At 42.8% G+C, this 27,278-nt stretch overlaps 1 protein-coding gene across 12 annotated transcripts in view; it reads left to right on the plus strand.

Moving 5' to 3' along the window:
- APC (APC regulator of Wnt signaling pathway) overlaps nt 1-27,278 on the plus strand; it is an 858,190-nt gene that overhangs the window by 649,317 nt on the left and 181,595 nt on the right. For 10 of the 12 annotated variants that reach the window (XM_085632601.1, XM_085632600.1, XM_085632606.1 and 7 more), the window contains one exon: nt 22,166-22,270. The exons of the other annotated variants lie outside the window; for them this stretch is intronic. In XM_085632601.1, coding sequence (XP_085488727.1) covers nt 22,166-22,270 — 105 coding nt within the window. The remainder of the gene's footprint in view (nt 1-22,165; nt 22,271-27,278) is intronic. 12 annotated transcript variants of the gene reach the window in all.

The raw sequence follows: 27,278 nt of genomic DNA on the forward strand, positions 1-27,278 counted from the left end.
ACGGTCAGAACCAGATGGGGTATAGGGTACTATACGGATTTTGCCCCAATCTGGGACTTCCCGGGACACCGGAGTTTCTTAAAGATAGTCTGGCAATATTAATTAAAAGAGCAGGTATCACCATCTGGTCAGATGTGGTTTCCTTTGAAAGGGTACATCCATGGGAGGCTCTAAGAGCAAGGATTGGAGAGGGCTTTTCCAGATTTAAATATATACAATTGGTCTCCTGGTTTGCAGCCGAGAAGAGAGAAATTCAAGGGTTATGGGAGGTTGAATGTTCCCTTAAAGACATAAAATCCTAAATGCAAAGAAATCTCAAAATGGTATAAAATGTGTGTAGAGGCAGAGGATAAGGAACTCTCCCCATCATCTCATATATGGAATCAGGTCCCCCTTGAATGTAACATTGAAGACCTTTATGAACCCTCTCTGAAGTTGCTGTATAAGTATGTTAAGCCGGCCAATCTTAAGAAGAACCACTTCTTTGCTATTAATAGACTATATTATACTCCTGGTAGAAGTAAATATCCCTTGGTGGAAGGTTATGCTAATACTGGGTCTCAAAGTTCCCAACAAGAAAAATTATAGCCCATATGTTAATCATGCAGCATTCTAGATACAACTGTACAAGATGTGGTGTATATTGAAAAATTATTTTTTATTAAAAATCGACAATTGTTGCAATTAAAAAAAACTCTATAGAACTGATTACAATAACATGAAGTCAAATTCATATACCATTAAAATCATATATTACATACACAAGGAAAAAACCATGATTCACTAAAGGGGTGATTACAAGAGCATTGATACCTGATTTATACACAATTGGAGTTAAAAAAACATATATCTAAATTTTTTGTACCAACAAACATTCAACAGAGAGACAAATACAGACAGTACGTCCTAGATGCAATCTATTATTCTTATCTGTAGGATAAGCTATTTCCACGGATTGTGTTGGGTGAAGCATCGACTCATTTTGATGGTTCTATTGGTATCCCATCTTTATCAAGTCAACTATAAGTCTCTCTTTATTGGCACTGTTTGGTTGCCATTTGGTTTCAATCCTTATTTTATTTTACTGACACCTCAGTTCACTTGACTTTCTGGGCATATTGTTGGCCCTTGGTCCAGGGAGTCTGCTAAAATCAATGGTGGAATCTTTGTTTAATTTCTGTACAAATCGTTTTTCTCAGTGGCACTTCCCATTAAAATCCTTAGTTATAAATCTGTAAACAGCTTTGCTTCTTATCAGCCGCTCACTTTAAATCTTACTGATAAAATCTTCCAAAACACGGCTGTCTTGTGCAGTATCATGGTAATATGGTTGGAAGAAGTAGCCAACCATGTATCAAACACGCCAGCTCACCTTCTTAAACTTTAATCACTGTAGTAGACTCCTATTAGCTCCAAAATACCCCATGCTCTTCTCTCTTCCAAAATGCTTTTGATTGTATTCACCGGAATTTTATCACTAGACAAATTGGGTTTAATCCCTGCTACTTCATCAAATTGTATGGCTCCTCACCTGAATTTGTGAGTGAATAATCTTCTGTCAGAAGGTATTCATCTTAAGTGGGGAGTCAGCAGTTTTGACTCGTGTTACTAATTATCTTTGATGTAATATCGGAAGCATTTGCCAGAGTGATGAGCACTCACTGTATCTCGGAAGTTTTCACTGTGACTAGACACCGGTTTACCAAATTATGCCCCTTCTCTTCTATATTACTAAAGTTGGTGATCGAAACCTTTCCAGAATGGATACAAATGGATCCACTTTTGAGTGGAAGTGTTTGGCGAGGGGACAGCACCCACAAAATATCCCTTTATCATATGCAGTGTGCTGATTACTTTTGGCATAACATCTGTTCGGGTGAAGTATTATGGATTTCATTTAGAAGTCCTGGAATCATAGTGGTTAATTTATCAGTTAGGAAATCACTACTTTCCACCAAAGAGTATGAATTAGGAAGTAGGCTATGCTGGGTAATAGACATTTTAAAAATGTGATCATTTAGGTGGAACAATTAAAAACATTGTATAGATCAGGTACATATCTACATGGCGTTGATAAGATTAGTAATTATCCCATTTAATTAATGAGTAGAAAGGGTTTAGCGCGGAGGTCATCATGGTGGAGCAGTCTTTTCACTGGCAGCTTCTGCCTCACTAGCATCGGAATGGTCTGAAGAGATGGGGCAAATAAGGGGGGAGAAGCCAATTGTACCTATAAATGGCTGGGTAGATGTAGACTCATGGAGGCCATGTTCATGTAGAGTAAGTTTTTCACTGATACAACTTTAATAAAAATGAAAAATAGAGTATTACAGGGTTGAGACGTGGGAGGGGACTTCATTTTGGGAGGCTGATATTTTTGTAAAAATAAGGAAGGTATGGGGGGGTGGACTGGGTTTACTGCCCATAAAAGGAAAGGGCTCCCTGGGGGAAAAAGTGTTTCACTTTAAAGTTATTGGAGGAATAATGTCTTTGTTAACATAGCTGTTCATGTTAAAATTGATGTTTACATTTTCAGTGATAATTAAGGTACATTAATGTTCTCATTGTGCCGAAAGCATTGATCTGGAGATTGATTCAGGGGCTGTCAGGCAGTAAAGGTAGTAAGTAGTATATTGATGGCATTGGAGATTTGTGTAACCTGAAGATATGTCCATTAATGGTCCTGATTGTTCATTGGTGTGCGACTATTCTTTACTTTGGTGCAATGCACAATTTTCTGCATGTTCTATTATTAGATTTTGATGATTATACAACTAAATAAAATTGAGCCATTGACAAAGTATATATGATAGAATGGTTTGATGATCGGGAGAATCCTGAATGGAGAGCACAGAGCAGTACTGTTTGTGCTCGGCACTTAGAAGTCTTGTACCACCTTCGCTGTTCCATCATCGAGATTTTTGCACTTTTTCATGGTTGTACAAATTTAAGTGTCCCATATGACCGATATTAACAGTTGGAGAGCTGCAGTTATAATGCATTTTCACTGGGTCGAAAAGAACCCTGGATGAAGGGGGGAAATTTAGATCATTAAGTGCTTAGTACACTTTGCCAGCATAATATTCCAAATCAATAGAACAAGCTGCCTGGATCTCTGAGATAGGCAGAATAGGGAGTACTGAGATGAACTTTCTCCCTTGAACGTTTTATTTATTACAGCTGGTCTCTGGTTATTCTCTGTAAGAAATATTCTAGGGAAGGCCGTACATTTCATAATAATAAGCAAAACCCAGGGGTTTCCAAGACTGCACTCTACAGGCCTCTCCTCCTGGGTGACTGGCAATCCTGAGTAAATATGATCAATTTCTCATGTTGATATATCTCTGGGTAGATAGTACGTAAGAACGTCTGTGATGTTTAGCTTTAGTCTGTTTTTAAAGAGCTATTTCTGACATCTTTCACTGTGCTGTTAGGTTTCCAGATTTCGTGTCAAACTATAACCAAACGTTTGGTTCCATAAATTTTTAGTGGCAAGCCATTTCTTCACTGGCATTTCTTAGTGGACTACTATGTAAGTGCACACCATTTCATAATTTGTCATTTCATTGTAAGTAAGAAAATGAAAACATATACCAATTTGTAATGTATGGATAGTATTTTGGAGGAAAGGATTTAAGGGTGCAGGGTTTGACTCGGAGGGTTAAAGGTTTTAGGGATCTAGAGGCAAAGAGTCTTTGACTGAGGGGCTTTTGGGTGAGGGGTTTTTGGATGACCGGTTTAGGGGTAGGGGGTTTAGTGGATGAGGGGTTTAAAGGTATGGTTTAGGCGTTTAAAGGTGAAAGGGTTTAAGTGTGAAGTGCTTACGGGTTTATGGTTGACTATTTAAGGGTTAAAAGGTGAATGGTTTAAGCAAGAGCGATGAACTTTATGAGAAAAAAAGTAGCATTGGGTTTACAAAAGTAGCAAACCCTCACTCTGTGCAAAGTAGCCAGTCTCTGTCATTTGAAGTTTGGAGGAGCCCAGCCTCCCACATTAGATTATTTCCCCCACCTTCTAAAGCTCCCAGTACCTCCTCTGCATAACACACCCTGAATATATCCCATTTAAAGTTGCGTGTTTGGAGATGGTCTGAGCTTTCAGTCACATCAGCAAAAGCTATTCTGCAACCAAATATAAGGTGTACCAAAGATTCAGTTTCCTTTAGGCATAGCCTATGTTCTTGTGCTTTGGTTAGGTCAGACCATGTGCCAATGATTCATAGCCGCTTGTCTAGAAGCAGCGCAGTCTGTTAAATGCCCCTTGAATTGCGTTTTCTAGAAAGTCAGCCTGTGCCCAGACTTGGCCCATGCCTGCAAAAATCTGTGGTGTTGCTTTTGTATTTCTGACGACACCTACTCAAGGCAAACCTTTGATTTATCCAACGAATTACAAATATTCTTAAAAATACCCTTTCCATCCCCCCCCCCCCCCCCCACCCTTTAAAAAAAAAAAAGTTTTGTTTATTCATTTTCAATGTTTATTTCCACGCTTCAGTTATTGGCCCTCGACAATGCGTTGCTTCATCGGGGTCTGAAAGTACTCAGGCCCCACTATGTCTTATGTGGTCTAGGATGAAGATAGCCGTGGCCTGCGTTACTAGAGTTAGAACAAGCATTGCCATAGCCAATAAGTCTCGCCTTTGGGAGCTTATAGGCATCCCTCCTCCCATCTGTGTCTTTCACCTTCCGGTAACTACATTTGAAATAACACACAGCTTAAATGGAAATTCATAGTGAATAAGTGGGAAATGCACTATTGTACGTTATGAACCCTCTATTAGTTAAGGCACCGCACCAAATTCTGGTTGGTGCAGTGGAGTGACTTGTGTATATTTAGTGCTACAAGGCCCCAGTCTGTGTCAGAAAGCATTGTAAACATGTATGCCATTATTTCAAACTTGCATCACACACAGAATAGATACAAAATGCGCAAAAATGTTTACGATAAATTGCAATTACAAAAATGCTTCGAAAATATAGGTTTTTTTGAAGGCTGGATGTAGTGCAGTGTTTTTTTTTCTTTTAACCCTCTTTATACAGCACACTTCACAGCTTAGCTGGTAGCTAGGTCCCTTATAATACCTCTCAAAAAGAATACATGTGTCTCACCAGGCAGCTTCAAGGTATTCCATCAATTAAAGCTAATGCCGGCTTCCCAGCTCCCTTCACATATGCAGACTAACCAATTGTGCACATTTACAATTCTTTCAGTCCGCAGTACCCAGGCAAGAAGGCCAGTTTAGCTGTCTGCCCCTCCCTCGGTTTCGCAGCATAGGAGACACACTGCCTTATACTTCAGTTGAAGCACGTCAGCTTTAGAAATGAACGACTTGGGACAGTTGACTTTTCACAAAAAGCAGGGGGACTATGTTCTTATTGTGCCCCTCAGACCCCTCCCTCTTCCACCACTGACAAGGGCTTTGATAATTTGTGAATTTGGCTCGTAAGCTATACCATCATTATTCTAACGTGCACAGCGAATGTACTAGTGCATGTGTAACGGTTGTAGCACTGAGAACACAATGACTGCAATATTGTGAGCACCTGCGGTGTGATAGTGAGTGAAACACCCCTGTGTTGCTGCTCCACCCGAACCCTGAACTATGACAGAGTGCACTGGGAATATTTTGCAGCAGTACTGGGGCCACAGGTCTGTGCAATGAGCGCACACACATTCCACAGCTTCACATGTGAGCACCCTGTAATGTAAGCGGACATGTAGGTGGTAAAATACAAAGAGGAAACACAAGAACACACCCTGCTGTGGGTGCTACCCTGCTTTGTCACAAACAAAATACGTCTTCTGTTGGTCGCTGCCAGAATTTCCGACGAGGAGTCTTACACCGCGTCTTTGCAACGAGTTAAAACACATTCCATCTAGAAGGCAACCGCACGACCTCCTGGGAGTGAGCATATCATGGCGTGGGCACCGCAAGTACACACAGCTGCCCTTTCTAGCAAACCCTACAGCAAGTCTGTCAACAAACCCAAGGTGCTTTCAACTCACAACTATCACAAATCCCCATATCAGTTGTTGTTCAATCACTTCCTCATTTACTTTTTTACGACATGTGCGTGTCCACAAAAATATACTATGGAAAGTCACAGGTGTGACGCAAAAGTACAGAAAATACAAAGGCATCAAACAGCAATCAGAAAGTGTTTTTGTTGTTTTTTTCCACCCCTGCGCTGTTATCGCGCATAGCTTCACCCTCGGAGTGTGCCATAGGTCTGAAGCTCCAGCGGGGAGTGTGCCGAGCTCTGCTTGTCAGCTTGCTCTCTTGTGCCGACTGCCCATGTTGATGTTTGTACAGTATGGTACATCTGCACCGCCTGGCATCACACGTGCCGTGCTTCCTTACTCCTGAGCTGCTGTGCTGTGTGTGTGGCACAGGCGGCATCAGGAGACCTGATTGTGCCACGGATGCAGCTGTTGCTCTCCCGAGGCCCCAGATGTTCACCACTGGCCGAAGCATTGCCCAAAACACTACGACAGAGGACAGTGGTATAAAAAAAAAACGGAGGCACCCCCCTGCATGGCCACAAAGCACAGGCAATTTGGCACCAGCGCCCCGTGCACCCCACAGTAGAGGCACCCCTGTCACATAGGTACTCATGTCTGCGCCTCCTGTACGACCACAGAAGAGGTACCTCAGTCACTTGAGTACCAACACCAGGCGCTCTGTGCACGCCACAGCTGAGAAGAGCGTCTTAGTTTATCTGTAATCTGTTGCCTTAAAGTAAACGAAGGGGACTGCTCCACCGAAAGGAGATTCAGAGCCCAACTTTAGAGGGACAAAAGCGCAGCATCCATAAAGCGGGCTCTCAGGAAGCCATGAAAAGGCTGCTGCAATGTGCAACAAAGCACAAAGTAGTGCGCAAAGACCAAAGGAAAAACACTCCAGAGAAACGATAACAGTAATGGGTAGGAACGCCAGGCGTGGATTAACAGCGAAGAAGGCTGGACAAATAAAGTTGACAAACCAATCAAAAGGGAGCTTTTTGGAACGACACCTAAACTGATTGGCAGCGAGGGACGGAGTGAAACTACCCATACTTAACACTCCATGCCTCGCAGAGTAGCGCATTCGTGCTGCTAGGCTCGACCTAAAAAGGCATCCCTCACCAAGTTTGTCTTTGTTCCAGGCTCTACCATGCTCGGTGTCATTTGATTTGTACATAGCCATGCTCTGCTGCATTAGGGTTGGATATGGGACTGCCCACCATGCCTATGATGCCTTGCTTCATCGGTTCAGGAATGGCCGGGTCCCACATTTCCTTGCCACATCAAGCCGATATTGTATTCTTGGTCATACCCATTCACTGTGGGCACTATAGATTCTCCCTAAATTGATTTGTTCAGTGCCAGATGCTGGAGGCCCACCAGTGGATTGCAAGTGGGTCATCAAGAACATCTTAATGTCTACTTCTTGCGGTGCGGCCTAGTTCACAGTTAATGCTAATAGTGGGCATGTGTGTATTGCTTCTTGCTTTTCGGTCCCTAGGACCTGGTTCTCCCACCTGTGCACAAGAGTGAATTTCTGCTTCCTTGTCTCGCATATGGTGTGGTCAGACGACCCCCAAGCTTGCTTTGGTGGTTCCGTTGTTAATTGTGTTGCTCAACTATCTGAAATACTGAGGTACTGCAACATTCCCCTAAGTTTGATCAAAGCTTAGCCTGTAGTCAAAAAGGTGTTACGTGATGGAAACTGGAGACCTGGATAACATCAGGGTGTGTCATTAAGCTACCGGTGTGATATTAGGCCACAGCTCTGCACGCTTTATGGACCATGCTTTGCTAGCTGGAGGCATATGTACACACTTGAAGGGGTCAGTCGGCGTTGCCCACACTGGCAGCTTGTATGCCCTCTTTGGTCTTCAGACCTGTGCCATCACCGAGTTAGGCTCAGCTAGCTCCAAGCCCAGACGTACGGGATTTGGTGGGAAGGAGCTCTGACGGGCTTTTAAGTGAAGCATTTGTGTTGGGGTCCTCCTAGAACTGTCACAAGGGACCTACCTCAGCCCCTCCAGGTTGCTGCTCTGAACGCAATAAGGCCGCAAACTACGGGTGCTGCTAAATATATCGATTGTAACTGCAAAAAATGATGGATGGAGTGCTGAATGATTCAAACTTTCTCCCGTCCCCCCCCCCCCGGTCGAGAGAATGGGTTAAATCCATTGTTCTTTTGCCCACTACGCCACCCCAGTTTGGACCCAGCCATATGCAAATCAGACTTGACCCTGTACCTCATGGGACCAGTCCAGACCGAACTGCCAAGCCAGCTCCTCCCTGGACCGGAAACAAGCATCCTGGGACCGGTTTCAGGGTATGTCACCCTTCATCAGCCAAGCTAGCTTGAATCCATTGGCAAGGGACCCACGTCTGGGCATACCCATCCCACTTAGGACGAAAAGTGTAACTGCAACAAATGATGAACGGAATGCTGAATGATTCAAACATTCTCCCCCAGTCAAGAGATCTGGGTTAAATCCATCCTTCTTTTGCCCACTACGCCACCCCAGTTTGGTCCCAGCGATATGCAAATCCGTCTTGACCCTGTGCCTCATGGGAACAGTCAAGACCGAACTGCCAAGCCAGCTCCTCCCTGGACTGGAAACAAGCATCCTGGAACCGGTTTCTGGGTATTACCCTTCATCAGCTAGGCTAAGCTTGAATCCAGTGGCACAGTAAGCAAGGGACCCACGTCTGGGCATACCCATCCCACTTAGGACGAAAAGTGCTACGCAAACAAATGATGGACGGAATGCTGAATAAATCGCACAAAAAACGATGGATTTAGGCCCAGATCTCCGTACGGGGTGAATGTATGACATTGTTCTGCATTCTGTCAATCAATTGTCCTTTTTTGCATTTGTCACCCCGAGTGAGATAGGTATGCCCAGATGTGGGTCCCGTGCTCTCCATGCCACTGGAGTATAGCTATCCTGGCTGATGAGGGCTGAAAGCCCGAAACCGTTCCTAGGATGCTTGTTTCCAGTCATGGGCGGACCTGGCCTGGCAGTTCAGGGTGGACTGTTCCCATTAGGCGCAGGGTCAAGACTGATTTGGCTGGGTCCAAACTGGAATGGTGAGCAAAAAAAAGATGGATTTAGGCCCAGATCTCTGTACTGGGTGAATGTATGTCATTGTTCTGCATTCTGTCCATCAATTGTTCTTTTTGCTAAATACATGGATGCATCAGCAAATGTCACCGTCCGGTACACATTTCACATGTCCCAGTGGGGAAGGCCTGCTATTCAACAACTGCTGGATCCCTCCCTGTTTTGGACATCCTTTGCATATGTTACACCTGCCCACCTGTGGAACACACGGAGAATGTTGGACGGCAAGAATGTGTCTTCCTAAAGCAGTAAAAATAATACAAATGTTTCGAAAATTGAATTTTAGAGACCGTCTGAGAATAGCAAAGTTCAAAGTGTAGCATAGAGATCACTAGTTGTACCTTAAATAGGAACTAATGCAAAAAAAACAAGCACTGGCATAGCCAATAGGTCTCGCCTTTGGGACCTTATAAGTGTTTAGCCATGCAACAGTTGCATAACTAAATTCTTATAAGGTCCCAAAAGCGAGACCTATTGGCTATGCAAGTGAAAGTGATCCCGAACAAACATCAAAGCGGCCGTGCGGCCGCAAAACCGAAAGTAATTGCGGTAAAGCGCTGCGCGCGCGCCCGCGCACATGCACTGTGGCTCTAGGCTGGCCTGGTAGCACTTTTTGGAGCCCTCTCAATAAGTCTCGCCAGACCAGCGCATGCGCTGGGTCAGGCGAGACCTAAAAAACGGAAACCTACTGTTTTAAGGAAAATCACCCCTGAGGGCAAAATTGTGTTCGCTGATTTATTGCTGCTTTGTAATGGTTGTGACTAGTCAGAGACCAGATTTTGTTCTTGACAGGCTTAGCGTTACCGATTACAACTGGTGCTGAAATATCTCCACCAATCAGATGTTAGATTTGTATACCTTACTTTTCCGATTTTAATCTGAACGTGTAATCAAAGCATCTGGAAACGAAGAGTTAGAGAATGTTAGTACTTCCCAAGGGAAAAACTGGAATACCTCCTGCCAGTGGGCGACAAAAGTAAGGAAATAATAGCACACGTATTCTTTTGTGTGTGCTCTCATTTCCATGCTGTACTTTGAATCTTCCTTTTCACTGCGTTCCTCAGGCACGTTCCCAAAACAAAACTTTGAAATCTGCGCACCAGTTTTGTACATAGTTTATAAACTTTAGGAATTTACAAAGCTTTCCAAGACTACTCCTGGAATTCGCGACAGTCGTAGAGTCAAGACTTTTTCTCACGCCCTACTTGCAACCATTAGAAAGGTTATCCTCACTCTCAATTGCACTTTGCGTACAATACAATTGTGCATGGAAAAAATGCTAAACCTGTGCCATTGCGCTTTCCTTCAAATAGGAAATATATTTCTCCCTGAAGAAACCATTTCTCAACCTACCTCCCCCCCCATCCACCACCGCCACCGACCTCAAGCTCTCCCAGTATCAATTTCCCATTCAAAACCCAGAAAATAGTTTGCTCCTACCCTTCACGAGTGTAATCGACTGTTTACGGGGTACCAATGTGTCTGAATGTCCATACTCCAGGTCATTCTGTTCTGCAACACTTGCTCTCCACTCCGGGAGAAGAATTTAAAATGCCCAATATTAGACCTCCAGGCGGTAATATTGCACAGGGTGCTAATTCAGACTTTAATTCCAAAAAGCATTTTGCAGTTCCCACAAAAAAACGCTATTTTCTTCAGTGGGACTTGTATGTGCAAATGGCTTTGAGAATGGGATAATCAGTGGAGTGTTCCAGTCCACCTAGCCGGAAAGAGGTGCTGGGACACCTCTCATAGAACCCAGTTGGTATCGATACTCTGAGATACAAAGGCATCTTTTTTAGCACGTCACTTTAGATGACCATCTGTGGCCCCGTCTCATGGTGAGCGCCCGGGGCGTCTTTGAATATATGCAACATGGTGTTGGGATCGTATAGAAGAAAAACGAATTGAATAGAGTCAATAATTCTGATATTTTATTCACAGATAACAGTTCGTTGTGGTTTGCTACCATAGGCTAAATCATTTTAACAGTGATCAGAAAAATCAGTTTAGTTGCTATCTGCTATAAAACCTAAATGCATTTGAACTAAATTCACTATAGCCAGACACACTAAAGGGATGCTTGCAGGAGGAGGGGATCAATAGTTCACTGCAAATGGTGGCCTGCGGCAGATGGAGAATGAAGGGGCGGGGTGGGGTGAACAGACATTCGATACCTAATGGGAGCCTCTGAAGAAGACATTGTCCTTTGTGTGGTGTAATAATATCTGGCGATAATCACTGCTCTATGACGAGCCCCTCTTTCTAAACAGCCAGTCTGACGCAAGGTTTTTCAGTGATAACTTTGCGCATAATGAGTGTAAAGTATGAACTAAGTGCTGCATGATCATCTGCTGTGTATTTATTACCTTAGTACCTTTTATTAAGATGAGCGTGTTTGGTACCCAAGTATGCAAGAAACTAAAAGTATTTTTCTTCAGACCCTCGCTGCCTGTTTTGTGGTCAGGGGGAAGAGGCATTTGGGTATATTTACTTTTTTTCAACACAAAATGCGCCGATTGAAAGCGTGGGTTGCCAACTTGAAGTGTAATTCGTGAAGCCAATGGAAATCTCGGTCATTTAAGTTTGAAATTGCTGGGAGCATATTTCTTTTAAATAAACGGAATATCCCCACGTGACCTGAAACAGTACAAACAGTATATGGCCCTCCTGAGCCTGCGATGGTAATTTGGTTGCCTGTACAGCCCCAAACTGCTACTAATGTAGAATGTTTCTTGAAAAAAGACCATCTATTCAGACAAACTTCATGATTTTAGCACCTTAAAAATAAAAATGCTTTTCATCATTATGTCATGGTTGCAGCAGATGTCTTCGCATCCGGATTATTACTGTAATTTTATTTACTTGGTGCTCTCGAAATAGCGCTCTTGAGCAATTTGTCATGAATTAAATTTGATTGTGCAGCAAATATAATTATTGTTCTGGCTATCAGTTTTGAATATTTTTTCAATCTTTGCAAGACCCACAAAGTCTAGATTTAAGATAGGGAAGCGGTCTTTAAATCCTTTCTTCTTTTCTGCCACAGCGCGCTCATCTTCTACAATGCTAATTCGCTTAAAATCGGATTTTGGTGCCCGCTTATATGAAAATGAAAGGCCATAAAGTAGGTACTCTTTTTCAGTCCCTGTTTCGGAGATTTTAAACCATATTCCAGATTTCTATTGCATGTTGGGACAACACTTGATTTTTAGGCCTTGAATCATTTGCTATTTCCAAGCACTGATAAAATATTTTGAAAATCTGCTCAGTCGTGTTAGCATTCTCTTCTGAAGTTCAGCTCCAAAATGTATATGCTTTATGATGGCTTCTTAATTTGTGTATGTATATGGTATTTCTATAGCACAAACCAAGCCAAAAGGTAGTTGCGCTCTGTAGTTAGCTACAGAACTATTCACCCCAGCTTTTAGCTACAATACTTGTGCATAACATGACGTACAGTGGTGTAGGGCACACTTAATGGTTAAGATCTAGGACATGATCAACATCTCGGCTCGCCAGACCCCAAAAGTATACCTTACGTCTTTGTCAGGAAACCACTAAGTGTCATGACCTTCAATATGGAAAGGAAAGCTGATAAAGGTGGGTAGGGGAAAAGAGGAGAAACCCTTGTTGATTTAAATAAAAGGGCATTGTGGCCCCTTCTACCTCGGTGAAGATTAAGGTTTTGCCACCTATGACCACTTACAACTATGTAGGTATAACAATTGAAGCTTATTATTTGATTCCCAGCTTGTTTTCTTGCATCCTTTGTCACCTCTTTTTCATCATTGTGGCACAATCCGAGAACATGAGAATTCTTGACCCTTGGTGGAGCAGTTCTCCCTTTACTGCTGCTTCCTTTAGAATTGTTATGTACTCTTTCTCTCCTTGAAAAATTGCTGAAGTCCTACCTCTGTTTCTCTTTTATTCTGCACTGACCCGATTGTTGGAAGTTGTGCCACCCTTATCAGTTTGGTGAGTTTCACTTCTGATTGAGAGACAACTGTGCGAAACTCTATAGAACGCAGAGACTAGACTAGAGTCTTCGTCATTCAAGGTCCATGTCAGTACCGTGACTGTTCTAACACTTTATATGTTTTCTTGGTGATTTACTTTGCTTTCTAGATACATAATTGAAGTTGGACACAATTAAATATAGAATGTAGTTGTCTTTGATAGCTCCTCTTATAACTGCAGCACCTATGGAGGCCATTTTTCTCTCTGCTTTAGTTAGCCGTGGCTCAACTTGGTCTAGCTTGGTCTCGTAAGCCACTGTTCTGTGTTCCATGGCATCCAGCTTGTTGTGGATTTTCCCAGAAAATACCACCAGTAACCTTTACCTGTCAAAACCTCTTCGTGCTCCGTAGTTTCTCTACCTGTCTGGGACCACCTTGTCTGTAAGAGGAACTGTCCGTGGGTATTAGCCATGTTGCATGACAGTGTTTGTCTCTCAGTGGCAATATATTTGAGCCGTGTGTGAGTACACCTACCATGACTGAAATTGTGCCCACAGAACTCTAACATGGTTATTGGAGCTCTCTGGGATCTACTTCTTGGTGGCTGAGTTACTTGCAGAGTTCGGAGAGCACTCTGGCCTCATTCAATTGGCTAAAGTCCTGCCTATCACCCCTACCCTACGCCCAGCTGTTGCACTGGTGTGAATGGACTTGGATGGGTGCCCCATCCAGTGAGAGGGGACTTCATTTCGTTATTGGGGTATTCACAACTTTCATGCTGATAAAGACCTTTTGGATGGCAACTTGTCTAAGGCTGTAACCACCCTCAAAATCCTGGTGGCCTTCTGGTGGGCCTTGCCATTATCGGTCATGGGTTGTCTCAAAAATGGTCATGTTAACCCGACTTTTGTATTACTTTACTAACCTCTGAGTGTTCCTGCCCCACAGATTCTTTCATGAGTGGTATTCTCTCCTACGGGAATTCGTCTGGCATAATTAATGCTGGAGAGTAGCCCTCTCGAAACCGAAGACTCCAGTTTACCAAGGGAGCTTAGCCGTTCACAATTTTGAACACTATTATTTAGTTCTGCAGCTCCAGTAGCAGGACTATCCCAAGAGGAGATGACCTCTGCCGAACCCATTCTTGGCCGGGCTAACATTCTAATGTTATTAGTACTGGGTACTAAACCCTTGGTGCCCCCTTGCGTCTTTTGTTGATAGCTTTGCAATGTTTTGCCCAGGGCATATCATAGACTAAATATGTTTTCCCTATGCCCTATAAATAAACAGCCTCTGACTTCTTAAAAGGACTGTATATCTGGATGGTCGAGAGTTAGCTCACTGAGGATAAGCGGGCTTCGACACAGTGTGTATCTTTTCCAAAATGGGCAACATGTCATTTCAAACCACTGGAAAGCAGTTCAATTCCGTTGAGGACCAATTTTTGACGTATGGGTGGTTGACACACCCTGAAAACTAAGTGGTATGTGATCAACATTAAGCCTTATATGCATAGGCTCCTCCACTTGTTATATACCATTGCCACTGGCTGTTGGTTAATTAACTGGCTGAGTAAAGCCCTCTAGGATCTCATGCAGACTTCATTACAGTCCACCTGATATGCCTCGGAGATAGACATCGGTAGACCACTACTCGAAAGGGAATGAGATCGAGCCCAAGAGTACCCCAAGCTCATTTCTCCGAATGCTTGACTCAAATTAATCTTTCTTTATATTGCGTAGGGCCTACCTTACCCAGCCCGCGGTCATAGAATTTTCTCAATGACCAAGGCTTCCTGGGCCAGAGCAGAAAGCACCTCCCTTTATAGGGAGGAGGCTAGAGATGTTCGATATCTTGGACTCACTTCTCTCTGACCTGGCCGAGCACCCAGTGATGACCACCTTCTCCTCCTAACCCCCTTCACATACTATTTCTCATTACTCTCAACGCTGTTATTGTTTTTTTCAGTTTCCACGTTGAAGTAGCATCATTTGAGCTGGTTTGTGAGCCATTGCGCAGGAGTTTTTTTTTTCTCAAAGAGGGCACAAGGATTTTATTTGTCCATTTATATACTACCTGTGGAACGGTTGGAAAGAAGGTGCTTTACATTACAACGTAATTAGAATTGCATCAAGATGGTAGAGGGTTAAACAACTGTGAATATCCTAGACTCTGCCACCTTTCCTCTTATAATAAGAGTCTGTCAGAGTTGCTTGCAGAAGATTGTGTCCTGAAGTTGGGGGGCTGCGAGTTTCAGGCTGCCATAATGGGCCCAGAGAATGATTTTCTGTGCTTTAGCTTGTCTGAATTTAGGCAATTCTAGAAGAAGGGTTTTCTGACTTCTGAGGCCCCTTGCAACCACTGGAGATGATGATTAAATTGACTAGGTACGGACGGTTTTAGTTAATGACCCTGTACATGATACAGCTGATTTTTTAATGTGGTTCGGACTCTGATGAGTAGCTGAGAAGCAAGTCTTGCAAAGTATAGGAGTAATGTGGTCAAATCCACCTGTCAAAAGTGTGTTTGGGCAAGATTAGGCTTTGCTGAGCGGTGAGAAGTGAGTCTGATATGCGCCTGCATTTACATGGCCGAGGTTTGTGTCAGCATGGTCATGAAGGTCTTAAGTAAGAATTTTTTTGGGGGTTATTTTCTCTTTGATGAGAAAGTTCATTGGTTAGGATCCATTTTAGACTTGTACTAAGCTGGAACATAGTTACCTGAAGCTCAGACATCTAACCTGATTTGCCTTGCTTGTTTGTGTTCTCCTTGCTGTCAAATCAGGCCTACTTATTGCAACTAAATGAAAGCTTGAGCATCGAAATAGTGTGGGAGCCGAACCCCAATAACTATGTTAACATCAGTATTTGATCATCCCGATTTTTACCCTAAATAATTTGGCTCCAGTGTATCTAGTTGGTCTAGTGGTTAGAGACTCTACTTCTCATCAATAAAATACAATTAAGAGAGTTAAACAGATGAAAATATTGGATGCATAAAGGACTAGTTTCTAGATCAAATAAAGGGCAAAAACTTAATTACAGAATAGCAAAAATTGTGGTACAGAGAAAAATGCATGAAATACGATGAAGGCCCACATTCACAAATAAAGATGTATGCAAATTCATAAAACTTTTTAGGGTGGGTTTGGGTGGTAAGGGTCTTTTTAGGGTTTAGGATGGGTTTGAGGTTTGGGTGGTAAGAATATTTCTAGGGTTTAGGATGGGTATTGGTTTTTGGGTGGTCAGGACATTTTTAGGGTGGGTGTGGGTTTTTGGGTGGTAAGGGTATTTTTAGGGTTTATGGTGGGTATGGGTTTTTAGATGGTAAGGGAATATTTAGGTGGGTTTGGGTTTTTAGGTGGTAAGGGAATTTTTAAACTTCAGTTGGTTTGGGGTTTTGGGTTCAAAGAGAATTTTTCAGATTTGGGGTTTTGGGTGGTAAAGGAATTTTTAGGATTTAGGGTAGGTTTGGGGGTTTGGGTGGTGTAGGTATTTTTAGGGCTTAGGATGGGTATGGGTTTTTGGGTGGCAAGGGTAATTTTTGGGTGCCATGGGGTTTTTAGGGTTCAGGGTGGGTATGGGTTTTAGGGCGGAAAGGGTATTTTTAGGATTTAGGGCATAGGGTGAGTATGGGTTTTTGGGTGAATGGGTGTATGCTTGTGTGTATATTTATATTTTTTAAATAGATGTAAATTATTTAAATATATAAATAAAATATATATTTTATATATATTTAGATATATATTTGAATATAAATATATATATACACACACACAATGAGGAAATACTTGCCTGTTAAATTTTTAACATGAATATGCCATTACCATACATGCGTTTACAATGAATTTTTGTGGTAAAGGCAAATTTGTGGAAAATATTTGTGTTGTAAAGACTTGCATGGTAGTGTTGCGGTCGTTGTAATGACAGCGTTATAAAGCCATGCGGGGTAATGGCTTAGGTGGTTCCATCATACTTCAACACAGATTTCACATCTGCTCCCACAGCAACGGCTCTTCAGAGACGTAGAACATAAAAAGAAATATTTCTTAAACTAAAGCTCATAGAATTAGCACGTCGGCACCATCACTTCTAGTGGAAGTCCTTGAAAATGATACTTAGATTACACAATGAAAGTTTTGTTAACAATGCATGTTTTCTAACAATGTTGTACATTGCTAAAACATTTAGATCATTCACTTGTTGCTTCGCAGAAACAAGGGAGAAATGGTTTGCAGCGGGCTACAGATTGGGAAGGGAAATTGAGTAGAAGCAAGTTGAGTAGAACACCAGAAACTACATCCATTAAAAAACATGAATGCCACAATACACGAAAATGTGACATCACTATTAATATCATTATTTGCACTTCTAAGTGACATAGAAAACTATTTTCACGTGCAAGATCATTAGTTCATCAAATACATTTTCAAATATTCAGATACTTCTCATACAAAAAGTGCACATTTTGCATGTTTCCAAAATGCTACAATTGGATAATCTTACCTGTATGGTGACTGAAATTTTTAATCTTAGCATATTTTCCATTCGTAATAGCCCCATCCTCTCCCTGCCAGTATTGTGAAGAGTTTACCCAGGTGTGCTCAGTAGGGCCATTGTTCCATACAGAATACTTGCCAGGTACTGTGCTGGACACAAGTTTGGTTTTAGCTTTATGTAAGTAAGCAGTTTTCTGTCAATTCATTGTAAGCTAGCGGTCTCTTTGTTGGCAGTACGAAAGGACCAAGAGGTCCAAGGTCTCAGTCGATCCTTTGCACCTGAGGTGAGCAAATGTTCATGCGAACAAGGGAATCATTGTGCATAATTCTTCTTCTCCGGTCCTCTCAAAGATTTGCTGAAAAGAGGTTCTCTCCTTGTCAGAAGAGGGATAAAAAAAATTCTCTTACTTGTATTCAAATGGTACCTTGCAGGCATGTTGCCTGTTACCCAGTGAAAGCAATGACCGGATTCTATAGCCTCCAAAAGTACTAGTACGAAAATGTGATCTCATATCAACTGTTTTCTGTTTCAGGTTAGCAAAGGGGCCTATCTTGTAAGGTGACAGGGCCCAATTAATTTATTATACACGTTTTTAGAGCAATGTATAAAATACTTTACATTCATTTATTGACAGACATTACTAGTACCAAAAGCTTTGTTGAAGGCATAGCATAATAAAAAGTAGTGAAGTAATGCAGATGTGAGCTTTCTACTAGTCAGGCTTCCTGTCTAGCGATGTGCACATTTTACAACCATGCAAATTGTGCTAATTTCCTTACAAAACATTTGCAATAAAGCATTTTTCCAGTGGAAATCGTAAATTGAATAATAGCTTATATTCTTCCCTAAAACGTCTTAGTCACCCTGAACACTGTTGAGATCCTTAGAAGTCCTATGAGAAATATAAAACCGATTAATAGAAAAGTAACATTTTTTTTTAAAACATAGAAAAGTAACAATTGTAATACTTATTTCTCCAATTCCATTTAATATATTTTTATGCTTAATATATAGTTTTATCTTTTTATGTTTGCCTTTTTTAGCAGAACTTGATTTATGAGTCAGAACTTAAAAATGGACTTCTTTATTTGTGAAATATGGGTTATCAGATTTGTATGGTAACCCAGAATTTTCATAGAGCTGAATAGCCACTTTTTTTATCTAAAAACATGATCACTTGTTGATAGTTAACCTGCAGTGATTCGTGCAGTCCTATACTTCTCCCTCCTACTTCTCCAATCGAAGTATTGGGAGCATATGCTGCTGATGTCCTGTCTGCATAACGTGAAGTGAAATCACCTGTTAGATGTGACTGTAAGAAAGGGCCTTGCATAGTGTTTAATGCCTGCAAATGTTTGGTTTTTTAAATGGAAATCATTGCTAACGCTGGGATTAGTGGCTGACAAGTAGACAAGTACGTGTGATGGCTGCTATTCTTTTGAGCTTCCACAGTTGCATGATAAAACAGTGCCTGGAAGGTGAAGTCCCCACTTGTGGGCTAAAACAGTTTCTGTACCATGTAGTCTGTTGCTCAAGCTGGACTGAGACAGACAGCTGTAGAGCAATTAAAGGGATATTGAAGACTATGCCTCTCCTGGACCCATTGTGGGTACATGGCGAAAGATGAGCCTCAGCAGTGCGCACCTCTCCACCAGACGGTTGGAAAAAGAAAAGCCTGGGGATCAAGATGGAGGGGAGGCAGTTCAATGACAAGTGCAGATCAAATTGCTCTTCCAGTACGAGATCAATTCGAGGAGGCACTTGAGCATACAAGACAATGTGTCTTATATTAAACTGGAAGTTTGATGATTTAAACAACCACTTGACAATGCTGCAGGACACAACCAACTATTTGAAAGGTATTAGTGGGCAAAGTAGAAGAACGAGAAGAGTTTACACATAGAATTTGAAGAGGCTTGGAAAGACTGTACATAAAAGTAATAAAAAATCATTTTTATACAAGTGAGTACTTTGAAAATGCTGAGAGGTTTAATTAGTGGGGTGGAACCAGAGATGAAGACTAGCAGGCACTGCATCAACCCCCTGTTGGACTCATCTTTCCTCACACTGCAGAAGAGTTCAGTACCATTAATCTCTTCTTCAGGCAAAAGATACGGAGAATCCGACAGCACATCGACAACATCAAGCCTGCTTCATCTCTTACGCCCTCTCCTTTCCACAGAATCCAGGAATGGTTATTCTTTAAAGGCTTCTCTGTTGCAGATCTCGCTAAACATGCTCGACTCCCTCACAGCCACTTGTTATGAAGAAAATGTCTTACCCTGGTCCTTCATTAAAGCTCTCCATGGGGACACTCCCACCTCTTCCCACCATTGTCAGTGCCTTCTCACTCAATGCATCTTCCCAGAAACTCTCAAGACAGGCCAGATCCTCCCAGTCTTAAAGAAACATACATTTGACCCTGATGACCTTTCCAACTACCGACCCATTCCACACCTACTATTTACTGGCAAGATCATCGAAAAAGCAATCTATGTTCAACTCCAAGATCAGCTTAATGCTAACCATCTCATGCACGAATATCAGTCTGGCTTCAGGTCACCCTGCAGCTTGAAGACTGTTACGTTATGCATCATAGACAATGCCCTCCTGACCACAGATGAAGATGACCTACGCCTCCTGTTATTGCTGGACCTCTCCGCTGCTTTCGACACAGTTGAACCTGGAGTTTCAAATGGGATTCACCAGCAATGTCTTTCACTGGCTCTCCTCCTACCTTTCTAGCCAACACCAGTTTGTTCACATGGGCACCACCAGTTCCTATCGTCTTCAACAGTACATGATGCTGCTAGGTGCTTTACTCGCAGATAACTGCATCAAGATTCACCAATATGCCGATGACACAACTGTGCTTGAAAGTCTCCTCTGCTTCAGACATCCAATGGCTCAAACACTGCCTGCACTAAAATCCAGACCTGGATGTCCAGCACCTACCTGAAGCTTGACCCAACCAACACAGAATTCCTGTTATGTGCCAAGAACAGCAAACATTCCGAGCCGCACTCAATGACATGAACCATCTTGGCTTGGAATCCTCGAATGCCAAGTCACTTGGATTCACTCTGGACTCCAACCTCACCTGCAAGGAGCACATTGCCAAGAAAACAAGGACAGCCTGGTACCAATGCTCTATTCTAAAGAAAGTGAAACCATTTCTTCTAGAAAGCTACTTCTGAACTGCTGTTCAAGCCCTTGTACTCTTTTCCCTGGATGGCGGTAACGCCCGGCTCCGTGGCCTCCTAAACTACACACAGGCACCCATTAAGGCCATCCTACATGCCACAGCATGTCTCATCCATGGCCTGAAGAAATATGATCCCATCACCCCCATCCCGGTGGAACTCCTTTGGCTCCCCTTGCTGGCCTGCACCATCTTCAACAGCAACTTCATCATTTACAAAGCCATCTTGATCCGCATCTACAGCAGTCGAGGTTGTTAACGAAAGCGTGTTCATTTAAGGTCATCTTATTGCTTCAGACTTTTGGGATAGGGTTTGTAGGTTGAGCATGGATGCTGCTGTGACATAGAGAATACTATCTAGTGAAGCAATATTAAAAGGGCAAGAGGGCTTGGGTATGTCTTGTTCTGGTAAAACAGATCTTATCTCTGGTATGCATGTTAACTTTGAGATAAAGCTGCTCCCTAGAGACGTTGGTGCCCTGGGGTAATGTTTAGGAGTACCAGGCAAAGGGTTGCTCCCTCAACAACACTGCTGCTGTGTCTTCCTGGCTTGGTTGAAAGCATCCTCACTCCAACCTATTGGCATCTGCTGTGTAGAATTGATTTACGTAAGAGGGGTATCCACTGATAACTCTTCTTTTGAAGTGGCTTCAAGTTTACATTGTTTAAAACGATGATACTCGGACAGCACTAACAGCCTCATTTTTATTTCGTCGATCGTGAATTTTTCTTAAACTCTAAAACGCTATGCTTCTTTCAGAGTAGCATCTCAGTTGCAAGTTTACTAATGTGCGCGAGGGCTAAACCTGGTTTGATGGCCTTTCGAGAGATTGGGTTTGGGAATTGGAGTCCGCTCCGGCACGAATGCATGTGAATGGCAGGCTGCTGCAGGTGACAGCTGCGCGCGAGACGCTGTATCGTTGAATGCACAGGCCGAGCTGAAGGGTTTATTGCTGTGCCCCTATAATAATCTCATCGCAGTGCCGTCTTGTGTGTTTAGACTGAGCTCTTCCATTGGAGCGGTGGGGCTGTGTGGCACTGCGCGCAATCATGTGACTGTTGCTGGGAAGAAAGTGGTGTGCGGCTCAGCCTCCGATAGCGGTGTGACCCTCGCTGCTGGCGGGTGCTGCCTCCGTGTCCGACGGCTGAGCCTTTGTCCTGCTGGCTCTGATCCTCGGTGCACTTGTCACACTGTCATCATCGCCCTGTCCGACCAAGGTTGCCCCGTCCGGCCGCCCATTGCCGAGGCTAGAGGTTGGGAAATGCGAAGCAGGGTGTCGGGGGCGTGGTGGAGCCGCCGCGTCCTGCTGCCTCTCCGCTGCGTGCTTTGTAATTGCTAGCGTGTGCTCTTTCCGACCGTAATGCTGCAAACTCTTGCATTGACAGCGGGCACCTCAAAGCAAGCATGAAGCGCTCTCCCGTGATGCCGAGAAGCAGAATGACTGCCAAGGAGCAGCCGAAAACGCCGTGGGCGCCGCTGGAAAGGGCCAGGTAAATAGCGACGTCTCTACAAATGTGCATTATTTTTCTGCTTTAATGAGACATGGTTTCAGTGCTCCGATCGAGGGGTTGGTTCATCGTGCAGACAGACCGCTTTCTTCCCCATGCATGTTGTGAGAAGACTCTTTGTTTCTCGGTGCGCGGGGCTAGCATGATGCTGCGCTCCCTTCTGAGATGTGTTCATTTAAGATAGGCGATCCGTCCTTAGCTCACGTAAGAAGGCTTCATTCAGCCTAATCTTTTGCTTAACCCTTGAAGTAAATACTGGTAGGATTAAGACTCTCTCCTCGCCACAGAATATGTTCCTGTTAGTCTGCATTTAATAAGATTACCGCGCAGAGGGTGTGTTAATTAAATACTTTTATAAAATCATGTAATATATGTTTAATTCTGAGATGTAGACGCATAGTGACAGTATATCCCCGAATGCATGGAGAAGCGAAGATGTCACCCCCGTGCGCCCCTTCGTCTGTGGCAGACGGATGCAAGGACCGGGGATTTTTAGAAAGATTTGGAAATTTGATTAAACGTGGCCATCAAAAGCTTTTGTATAAAAATGGCTCCCGTAGCATTGTAAATAATCCTGGTTTCTCATCGAGCACCTTATTACGTAAAGCTTCCAAAGATCCCGCTGTGCAGACAGATTTCAGGCAGGGCTTTGGATATTACACTGGAAATGTATTTTTTGATTAATGTCTTTGTTTTAGGTGTCTCGTTCTTGCAATTCAACAGCCCTCTTTATTTGAAACTGTGCGGTAGCGTAATGTTATTGTAATGTACTTTCTCCATTAACCATATTTCTTCTAGGTTTGTTTATATTTCAGTGATTGTGCACATGCCTCCGCCAGCACATACTTGATGAACATATATGCACGCAGATGGTACAAATCTAGACATGATTTCACAGTCCTCGGTCTTTTAGAGTACCACAAATAACGAATTCAGTGGATATGACACGGTGTGGTGCGGGGGGGGGGGGCGTAACTGTGCTCTTTACATCATTGTTTTAATGAAGTATAGGACAGTTATATATATATATATATATATATATATATATATATATATATATATATATATATATATATGTATAATATATTTGCTGATCTATGGTGCTGTACTCTATATATTACGGGGTAGGTGTTTGCTAAATGCTCACACCAATTTGTTGATTGCAACATTTTAAGACAAAAGAAGTCGCATTAAAATCAATGATGCATTGCACTTGTGCACGGTCTCGCACACTGAATGGTGTTAAAGGCAAGGAGTTTGGTGTGGCTTGGAAAACAGGACTTTATGCAGTTACAAAACAATCTATTTTTGCACAGAGTTCACATTTGACTAAATAAATAGGTCTCATTTTTGCTGCTATATATTCTAGTCTGGTTCAATTCTTGTTTTTTTCCATTTAAATATGAAAGACGAAAATGTCCATTATGGTTTTCCTACCTAATTACATTCTGGCAGTCAGCTAGTTTCCAGCAGGCTTGTTTTTGAACAAAATGTAATTATCCGTGCATCTGGTGATTATTGTCCTCCTATATGACTGTCCTATCTATGCCAAAAAAGGATGGGTGACTGTGATATCTTAATGTGCTCAGCACTGATCTCTCAAGTTCCAGAAAAGCCCCTCATGTATCAGTGAGTGATGTTAATGTTGATGTTTGGTTTAGTCTTCCAAATAATTTTCCCTCTTGGCTGCCGTTTTAATTGTAAAGTGAACTTGTACACACGATTCCTAATCTTTTAATACAGCCCTTGGTACCCTCAGATAAAAAATATGTAATTGATTATGGCGAGTAGGAACTTGATATTTGTGATGTATTAAAGAGGGGGGGCGTTATGACGGTAGCTTACCAGACAGAGCATGGTTTGTGTCACTCTTCCCCTGAATCGAAGGTAAAAAATATACATGATATGTGGTGAATCATTCTATTCTCCTGGGTTCTGCCTTGTTACAAGGTGATCTGTGCGAAAAGGTGTGATGAGAGCACTATCTAAAACTATTGCGTCTGCATTCTGGCTCGGTGACACAGATCATTTTGAAGAACTGTAAGCTGGATAATGTCTTTGAATTAATGAAAACTACTTTTCTATAGTGCAGTAGCTGCCAAAAGGCATCAAGGTGCTGAAAAGTTCTGTAACAAAAACGGTGTCAGTCAGTGGATGTTGACAGATGAGTTATAAGAAGTTCGTAAAAGACAAAATGATCCATCGTAAAACGGAGAGAAAGGCAGTTCTGACGAATGGCTCAAAAATACGAAAACACATGCTCCTGATTTTTAGGCAAAGGGTGGGGGAGTAATGTGTGTGTGGAGGAAGGGCTTTAAGAAGAGTGTGATGAGAATTTCATAGTAAGTGGCAGGCATAAAACTGAAATTTATTTCTGAGGTAGACTAAACCAGTGCAGGTAGTAGTTTTGTGAATAAAAGATTAGGTTTTAACGATAATGCGCATGTGAACAGGCAGCCATTGAAGCTTCTATTAAAAAAAAAAAAAAAAGCCTTGACATTAGGTCTGGGAGGGGGTTTAAGCAATAGGGAGGCTGCCAAGCTCTAAATAACATGATGCCTCACAATCAGTTTTATAGGAAGTCCAAAAAGTGTGGTGCTAGAATAATTTATAAACATAGAGAATCCACCCATGTAAGATAGGCGAAAGAATGCGAAAAAAGGCCTGGAATGGGATGTGTTTCCTACAGTGGTGGGAAGCACATAGGGTTCTTAAAATACCCCTCACACACCAAAAGGGCCCTTGGTGTCATGCTTCATCATAGGGGTCTTCGCGTCCCTCTACGGAAAGCGGCGTGCTGCTAACCAGCGAGTACGCGGGCGCACTGATGTAATCGCTATGTGTGGTGTGTGACGGTGGTGAGTGGTAGGGTCAGAAGTGAATGGTAAGTGAGTGTTAAAAAATACCTGGCATGTGAAGGCTAAAAATAATTTTAATATACCTCCGTGCTGGTATCGTTAAAAAGGTGTGGTGGAGGTTTTGTGTAATTAATGTACATAACCTCCTGTGTGCGTCGACATGTTTCGAAGCCTCAAGCTTCTTCAGGACGGGTGCACAGATCCCTACCCTACTCACATGTGACAGTCTAGTACTGCCCAAACACAAATACTATTATGTGTAGAATAAAGCCAAATGTGCCTACTATGGTACTCGGCCTGGAACAAGGTGATAACTTCAAATTCAATCTGTAAAAAGAACACAAAAGTACAAAAAGATATTCAAGGAGGCACTCATGAGTGGAGATCGTGACCTGAAAAAGGTGACTCACATAGTGTCAATACATAATTATCAGCATATCAGTGTCAGTGCCCTGAAAAAAAGAAGAAAGACAAATACTGGACACAACAACACATAACATAAAGCACACACACTATTTTTGGCCAAATGGTCGCTGTAGTACTTCCCTAGGGACAGTACAAACAAGTATATTGGGATAAAATAAGGTAGAATGCATACTTGTTAAAATGAAGCCAATGGCATCATGAGCCTGTGAAGAAAACGGAGGGGACCCCATGCTCAGTGGCACTCTGATAGGATAAATACCAAAGATCAGCGCTGTAGGAGATACTAAGTTTAGGTCCCATGATCCTGCTGAAAAAGCGGCTATGCCGTACTTACAAGCGTAGTGGTACTACCTGCTACAAACGTCCCTACCGCGGCTCCGTGGTAAATGGGGAGTCGGGATGGTGCAGTATATATACACTCTCTCTAATTGCCTCACAGTTCCCGCCACTCCTGGAAATATACGTGCCAAACTGTCAGTGCCATCATTAAGCCTCAGTTCCGGTGTGCCGTAGAACCGGAACTGAGACCTGCCTTGTGGAGAGGTTGCTAAACAACGCCCATAGCGGCTGCGCTGTGCTCGTGCAGCTGCTGGTGTGGGCATGCGTACTGCGGTGTTCGTTACGAGGCTACGGTGGTGGCCAACAAACTAGACCCGCTAACCTCTAAAAGGTTTCTGCGGCTGCGCAGTGTACCGGTCTCTAACTAAAGAGAGAAAAGTGGCAAACACAAGCTCGGTCCGTAGGGAAAGGGGCACGTTATTGGTCTATCTTGTGAGCAAAATAGGTTACAACAACGCCACTGAAGTTCCCTACACATGTAAGCTAGAGGTCATACAACCAGCACAATAGGTGGATATCGAGCTGGTTCAATTACTCACAATAGTATTGTTATCTAGAGGTCATACAACCAGCGTTCATAGGTGGATGCCGAGCTGGTTCATTAACTCACAATAGTAATGTTAACAGGAAGGGGGAGTGTATCCCTAGAGACAAAAAGAATTAAGAAGAATTAATTAATGATAATCATCAAACAGCCCTCTCAGTCTGGATGGATACTCGTGGCTGAGGGGTATGAGGTGGAATATACACTCTGGGGGAGGATATTGCTTATTGCCTAGGTCACGCTGTGTCACCCATAGCGTGTCAGATTATTACAAAGTTACGTGAGCTGGTTCCAAGGGATACTGTCATTCAGTCCAATGAGCAGTACTAGACTGTCACATGTGAGTAGGGTAGGGATCCGTGCACCCGTCCTGAAGAAGAAGCTTTAGGCTTCAAAACATGTCGACGCACACAGGAGGTTATGTACATTAATTACACAAAACCTCCCTACACCTTTTTAACGATACCAGCACGGAGGTATATTAAAATTCTTTTTAGCCCTCGAATGCCAGGTATTTTTTAACACTCACTTACCATTCACTTCTGACCCTAGCACTCACCACCCTCACACACCACACTTAGCAATTACATCCGTGCTCCCGCGTTCTCGCTGGTTAGTAGCACGCCGCGTTCCGTAGAGGGACGCGAAGACCCCTATGATGATGCATGACACCAAGGGCCCTTTTGGTGTGTGAGGGGTATTTTAAGAACACTGTGCTTCACAGCATTGTAGGAAACCCATCCCATTCCAGACCTTTTTTTGCATTCTTTCGCCTTTCTTACATGGATGGATTATCTATGTTTATTAATTATAGCTGGGGAGA

The sequence above is a fragment of the Triturus cristatus genome, chromosome 2_1 (assembly GCF_964204655.1).
Source record: "Triturus cristatus chromosome 2_1, aTriCri1.1, whole genome shotgun sequence".
NCBI lineage: Eukaryota > Metazoa > Chordata > Amphibia > Caudata > Salamandridae > Triturus > Triturus cristatus.